Source organism: Liolophura sinensis, chromosome 1 (genome assembly GCF_032854445.1).
Source record: "Liolophura sinensis isolate JHLJ2023 chromosome 1, CUHK_Ljap_v2, whole genome shotgun sequence".
Taxonomy (NCBI): Eukaryota; Metazoa; Mollusca; class Polyplacophora; order Chitonida; family Chitonidae; genus Liolophura; species Liolophura sinensis.
In genome coordinates this window covers 69,236,049-69,243,432 of record NC_088295.1, presented here as the reverse complement: position 1 = coordinate 69,243,432, position 7,384 = coordinate 69,236,049, and the positions used below count along the sequence as shown (strand labels likewise).

The 7,384-nt window shown below is 37.4% G+C and overlaps 1 protein-coding gene across 8 annotated transcripts in view; it reads left to right on the top strand.

The window, feature by feature from the left end:
- The first annotated feature begins 3,989 nt into the window (after positions 1-3,989).
- LOC135482268 (serine/threonine-protein phosphatase 6 regulatory subunit 3-like) overlaps positions 3,990-7,384 on the top strand; it is a 30,125-nt gene continuing 26,730 nt past the window's right edge. For all 8 annotated transcript variants that reach the window (XM_064762168.1, XM_064762165.1, XM_064762163.1 and 5 more), the window contains exons 1-4: positions 3,990-4,312; positions 5,328-5,394; positions 5,615-5,694; positions 7,209-7,295. In XM_064762168.1, the coding sequence (XP_064618238.1) occupies positions 5,335-5,394; positions 5,615-5,694; positions 7,209-7,295 (227 nt within the window). In that variant the 5' untranslated portion in view covers positions 3,990-4,312; positions 5,328-5,334. The remainder of the gene's footprint in view (positions 4,313-5,327; positions 5,395-5,614; positions 5,695-7,208; positions 7,296-7,384) is intronic.

The window sequence follows — 7,384 nt, the reverse complement described above, 5'->3', positions numbered from 1 at the left end:
CTTTCACCGATTAAGATTCAGAAAAAACGAAAACATTCCATATATCTGTGCCCTTTTACCAGTAATTTTGATCTTGTTTATTTCCCAGAGCTACATCACATTCCATTTGTTTATTTACTTCATTTCAGGTTGCTGGCACACATTCCACTTACGGCCGGAGACATTCCATTTGAAGAGCTATAGAAAACTTTATAAGCGTACTTAACATCATATATATAGTGTTAGTAGTATACCAGATTAGTTTTAAACCGCTGGTAGTGCCCGTCACTGCAAGACGTAAAGCATGTCAATGACAATGAGCCATATGAGCTTTGTTTTAGTGACTCTTATCTGAATAGTCATTCCGTTTTTTTTTTGTTTTTGTTTTGTGGAACCAGCCATAGAACTCCCACGCATCATATCAATCACCTGCACAGATGGCCTTATTCAATCTTATCACAGCATCTTTGATGGCACTAACATGCAAATTCCAACTGAAGCTGATGTAATGTCTCAGATTTCGTAAATCCATATAACAACAAAGTCTGCAGTCAACAATTAATCCACATAATAGATAGATTGTTAACTGTTCTTTGTTTAAACGCTGATACGTTGTTGACCTATATAATAGAAAAAAACGCACTCATGAGTTATACAGTCTATAGAGCCGATAATTTCTCGCTGAACGTCTGACACCGCATATGCCAAAATTTCATTTTGTGATACATGCGAGGTGCGTTTGTTTTTCTGTTTGCTTAACCAATTATTCAAGTTTGTGTTGTCAACAGATTGTTATCTGCATGATAAAATACAATTTGAATCTGTGTTATCAGTGTTTATCAGTGTTTCTCTGTAATACTAAGGAGTGTATACTGAAAATGCATGAATACTTTCTAAATTTTAAGTGTCGTAAACATGACTAATTCTTAGAGCATTTCTATGTGGAATATAACTACAGTTTTTCTTTTGGGTCGCCACGATGATGATGGGGAATAATATACACTTTGCTCTCCACGGTTAAACAATTACAGTGAGATATTTGGTGCTTACGAAATCTGTCGCCACCTCTATAATTGTTCCCAAATTTAGGTTCAGCGAACAGACATTGGGGAATGTAAAATTCCCTGCCCAATCTATAGACTGCCCTATAGACTTTGTACGATATATATATCGTACAAAGTCTATAGGCCTATGTATAAGTGTTCGTGCATGTCAGCTTGCGAGCTTCCGTGTCCACGGAGTTTCCCACAAATTAGTAATCATTATTTTTACAGTTGTTTGAAGGGAACAACGTCCGTACAATAGGTAAGAGACGAAGGAGTGTGTCAGTTTCTGTGCTGCAAATGTTCTTAACGCTATACAAAGTTAACATGTCATGAAATAAAACTTAGGACAGTAGGGCTGATGTTATGAAGGTATGACTGTATGTTAACGTGAAAATTTTATCATAATGCTTATAGAGAATGATTTTTAAGGCATTGAAACCAAACACAAATGGGAAATACGATGTGTATTGTCTTGTTAATGAGCATGTCAGTGTGAAATGCTTTACTTTGTATTAGACACCATGCTGTGGCTATACCATTAACAGATGACAACACGTAAAATCTGAAACAATAAATCTCCTTAGTTCATCCACTTTATTGAAAATATTTTCACCATCGTGCCTGCATGCATTAAATGGCGATGTGTCGCTATGTCAAATTGCCACAACAGCAAGAGATAGTTGTTAAAGTTTTTTTTTTAATTGATATAAAAAGGTGTGTTAAGATCCTGTCTCTCAGCAGTCTGCACAAATAATAATTTAACTTTCGCAGTAACTGAGAATTTGAAATTGAAAATTACGGGTAAAGTATGATTATCCCTTACGCAAGCATCTCACCAGTGAGGTTGCCGTAAATTCATCCAGCTTAAGCTCGCTTCTTCTCTGGTCGTGCGTGGAAAGGTCTGGCATCTTCCTATCATAAAGTTGGCCACCAGTGTATAAGTGAAATATTTAAGGACCAGTTGTTGGCCATCAGTGTATAATTAAAAGCCATAAAACACCAAATTTAATAAGTAAATATTAACTTCTAGGCCAGGTGGTCCTTGCTAGCTTTTCCTTAAAGTGTTTCTTTTTAGATCTGAAGGAAATACACGTAGGTGTCCACTACCCATTATCCCATAACCCTGACTGTCCAAAGAAAACATTCTTGAGTATGACTCAAAACACAATCAACAGATGTATGAATAAATTATAAGCTAAGTTGCTATTGTAATGACTGAAATAATCATGCATATGCCTTGTTTTCATGGTTGTCCATTTTTTCTTTTTTATTTTGCAGGGACAAGATGTTTTGGAAGTTCAATCTTATGACGTCCTCCCATGTGGATACTCTTCTGGAAAAAGAGGCATGTTTCTTCATATTTACATACTACTGTAATTCTTCAACTTTTCCTCATGTTTGCAGGTGTTTATTCAAGCATTTTATGAAATCATTATTCTGTGTTGACCGATAAAATGATGGGTTGGCTTTTTTTCAAAGTTTACAGTTGCACACTTTGTGAAAACTTTGAATGTCATTCACATGAATATTCAGTAGTTACTGACATCAGTTGAATTTTTTTACAGGATGTCACACTGCAAGAACTGATGGATGAAGATGACATTCTTCAAGAATGTAAAGCTCAGAACAGAAAGCTGATTGACGTGTAAGCCGTCAGCCAAAATGGACACAGGCCTATATATATATATATATATATATATATATATATATATATATATACGATAACGTTGTCGTTCGATCGTACAAAGTCTATAGGCCTATGTATATGTGTTCGTGCATGTCAGCTTGCGAGCTTCCGTGTCCACGGAGTTTCCCACAAATTAGTAATCTATATAGGGCCTACACATGTATATCAAGAGGTGACTAGGCCTGTATTGGCCTATATATTACATGGTTGGTGATTTAGACTCCTACCGGTGGTCGGGAAGAGCGCGGGTTGTATAGGTCTTTATTATGCCTGTATGCCTAATGATACAGTTACGCGAAGACCCAGATAGGACTATATGCAGGCTGTATAAAATATGGGCGACTATACATGTATTTTTATGGTACCGTATGTAGGTTTATATACATATGTATTTAACTATATAGGCTGTTTTGTTGGAGGCCCAAATGATGAAAGATTTTACTATTGGTCTAATCGTGTATCAGAACCTAATCGGTAGATACCAGTAGGTCCTATCTCGTCTGATTATCGTGTTCTATACAAACTGTTGAGAAATGGGTGGATGGGCTAATAGCCAGCCTAGCAGCATAGGCCTACAATAGAATTAAACGCAGAAAATAGGTCTACATCGGCTAGAGGCCAAAATCGGATTACAAATTTTCCTACATGCTTTCTGCGTAAACCTTTCGTGCCTGTACTTTGCGTGTAATTCTTCTCGCATGTGAAGGGCCCAAGTCACTGGTAGAAGAAGCATGAGCAGTCTTTCACTCTCATGTTTGTGAAAGCTGTCAACATGTTGGGGCTTCGAGTCACACCTTGTTTGTAGTACTGTTGGAAATTGGTCAATCTAGATACATTTTGTATCCAGGATCAACTAACCGCAATGCAAGCTAATGTCGTATAGCATAGTCCGGCAGGATGTATAAATCTACGCAAATATTTGCAATCAGCACGTCTTCACGATACCATGGCTTTTGATCTAACTTCTTTACTTCTTGAAAATCCTTAATCTCATCCTAATCTTAATCCTCTTAATACCCTGTACTTTGTCCTCCAAAGAGGTCGGGCAGTTGGACCAAATATATATAATAGTATAGTATACTTAAACTATATTCAAAACATTTCGACGTATGCATTCCGTTATAAGTTATATTTTAAATTTCCAAAATGACAACAGACAAGGTACGAGTCAAACAGAATATGATTACGACATGTCGCAAACCGATCTCATGAGATCTCGCGAATTATGGGTTGAGCACGAGATCATTATTTTCTAATGTACGCCATTTTGATGGAACCTGTCGTTTTCCCGCCTGAGATCTGCACATTTTGACGCTTGATTTCGAAACTGGACATTTTGCTTGGCGCACGTGAACTTTACGATGGTGTATCTGTATGTTTGAAAGGCACCAATGATTGTAAATTTTGGCGAAGGCGAATAGTGAGGGGGCTGCGGGGTTTCAAGGACCTGGAGTGACGAACTCCAGTCCTGCTTGGATGATCCAACTGACAGCTGGATTTCACTTGACAAACACGTTGTGATGGTAGTAAGAAATATACAGATTTACACCCAAACTCGCAAAAATACAGTTGTTTGAAGGGAACAACGTCCGTACAATAGGTAAGAAACGAAGGAGTGTGTCAGTTTCTGTGCTGCAAATGTTCTTAACGCTATACAAAGTTAACATGTCATGAAATAAAACTTAGGACAGTAGGGCTGATGTTATGAAGGTATGACTATGTTAACGTGAAAATTTTATCATAATGCTTATAGAGAAATGATTTTTAAGGCATTGAAACCAAACACAACTGGGAAATACGATGTGTATTGCCTTGTTAATGAGCATGTCAGTGTGAAATGCTTTACTTTAGACACCATGCTGTGGCTATACCATTAACAGATGACAACACGTAAAATCTGAAACAATAAATCTCCTACTTAGTTTATCCACTTTATTGAAAATATTTTCACCATCATGCCTGCATGCATAAAATGGCGATGTGTCGCTATGTCAAATTGCCACAACAGCAAGAGAAAGTTGTTAAAGTGTTTTTTTGATTGATATAAAAAGGGTGTGTTAAGATCCTGTCTCTCAGCAGTCTGCACAAATAATAATTTAATTCGCAATAACTGAGAATTTGAAATTGAAAATTACGGGTAAAGTATGATTATCCCTTACGCAAGCATCTCACCAGTGAGGTTGCCGTAAATTCATCCAGCTTAAGCTCGCTTCTTCTCTGGTCGTGCGTGGAAAGGTCTGGCATCCTCCTATCATAAAGTTGGCCACCAGTGTATAAGTGAAATATTTAAGGACCAGTTGTTGGCCATCAGTGTATAATTAAAAGCCATAAAACACCAAATTTAATAAGTAAATATTAACTTCTAAGCCAGGTGGTCCTTGCTGGCTTTTCCTCAAAGTGTTTCTTTTTAGATCTGAAGGAAATACACGTAGGTGTCCACTACCCATTATCCCATAACCCTGACTGTCCAAAGAAAACATTCTTGAGTATGACTCAAAACACAATCAACAGGTGTATGAATAAATTATAAGCTAAGTTGCTACTGTAATGACTGAAATAATCATGCATATGCCTTGTTTTCATGGTTGTCCATTTTTTCTTTTTTTATTTTGCAGGGACAAGATGTTTTGGAAGTTCAATCTTATGACGTCCTCCCATGTGGATACTCTTCTGGAAAAAGAGGCATGTTTCTTCATATTTACATACTACTGTAATCCTTCAACTTTTCCTCATGTTTGCAGGTGTTTATTCAAGCATTTTATGGAATCATTATTCTGTGTTGACCGATAAAATGATGGGTTGGCTTTTTTTCAAAGTTTACAGTTGCACACTTTGTGAAAACTTTGAATGTCATTCACATGAATATCCAGTAGTTAGTAACATGAGTTGAATTTTTTTACAGGATGTCACACTGCAAGAACTGATGGATGAAGATGACATTCTTCAAGAATGTAAAGCTCAGAACAGAAAGCTGATTGACTTGTAAGCATATGTGTTTTTGGGGTTGATATTCAAATTCTTTGTAACAGTTGTCCCTATCGTCTTATTTTTATTTAGATTAGATGCCCCAATATACTTTACATTCGTGTATAATTTGCAGAGTCAGCTTGGCCATAAGTATTTTGGAAAAACATTTTTTCCTGTGTATGATGCGCCTCCATCATTTTTGAGGTGTATGTCCTCATAATAGCCTATTATAGGCTGATGGGCTTCAGAGTGTGTCATCCTTGATCAGTCACAATTAGCTGTAAACAGTTGATGCAAAATGCTTTGTGCCTGCAGGTTTTGACACCTGCTGACACATGTGGTCAGCCCGCGTTGTTATGCCTAGCAGATTGCACAGTAAAGCCATACTTGTATATTATATGTTATTTTAATACATGTATTGTCTGTATCTTCCTTAGTTTACATGTAAGACATATTATACCAAACTGTATTAGCAAGTGATTGTGCCATCTGGTAAATTGGCTACACAAGATGACGTCCGCATTGATAGGTGTTTTGCTTGCTTTATCCTTATAAAAGCTTGGTGGCTCATCCATCAGAAATAACTGGCTCACCCAAAACTTAACAATGGTTGATGATGAGGACTAGAACCTTGAAGGATTTGCAGTAAACGATTTGCTGCTCAGCGACCTGAAGTACCATTAATATGAGTGCAGCCCGAAAATGTTTATGCAAATAAACGGTTAAGCTACATGCCGCTCTGATGTGACCCTGTTTTGACGTAATTATGTATTGTGCAGATTCAGTCTTAAAAAGAATTTCACAAATTTGATGGGTTAAATGAACCGACTTCTACGAACAGCCAGTTTTGATGGAAATAAATCACTCGACTTCTGTGAACAGCCAGTTGTGATGGAAATAAATCACCCGACTTCTACGAACAGCCAGTTGTAATGGAAATAAATCACCCGACTTCTGTTCTACTGTATAGTACACACCCTTGATCAAAAACTTGATTCTGAGGGTGGGGGGAGTCTGAGGTATATTGGTATATTTATAGTATTCAAGAAAAATGATGAATGGTCTGACACTTGCCAAGATAAAAGGTTGTGTAAAACATGAGGCAAGGTATTCTGTTGAATGTCGGATAATTTGCATGGTATAGGAATACCAGATGATGTGCCTAGTCAAAAGAAGGGGTCCTCCTTGGCTCATTTGGTTAGCACACTAGCGCAGCATAATGACCCAAGAGCCTCTGACCAATGCGGTTGCTGTGAGTTCATGTCCAGCTCATGCTGGCTTCCTCTCTGGCCATACGTGGGAAGGGCTGCCAGCAACCTGCAGATGGTTGTGGGTTTCCCCCGAGCTCTGCCTGGTTTCTTCTCACCATAATGCTGGCCGCTGTTGTTTAAGTGAAATATTTTGGAGTATGGCGTAAAACACCAAAAAATAAATAAAAAGTCAAAAGTAAATTTAACGTTGAGTCCAGGTTTTATGGCTTTGCATTCTTGTAAAACATTCCATTTTACCATGTCATTCCATGATTACAGTTTGATCAGAGAGGATAACATGGAGGAGATGGTAAAGCTTATTACCGAAGAGCCGTCAAGTGATGCAGATGAGAAGAATAGATATAAGTAAGTTTCAATAGAAAATTCTTTCATTCTAAATGTTGTATTTTGAACTGAAATGATTGACTTTTACTAGTAATTATTCAATAGTACCT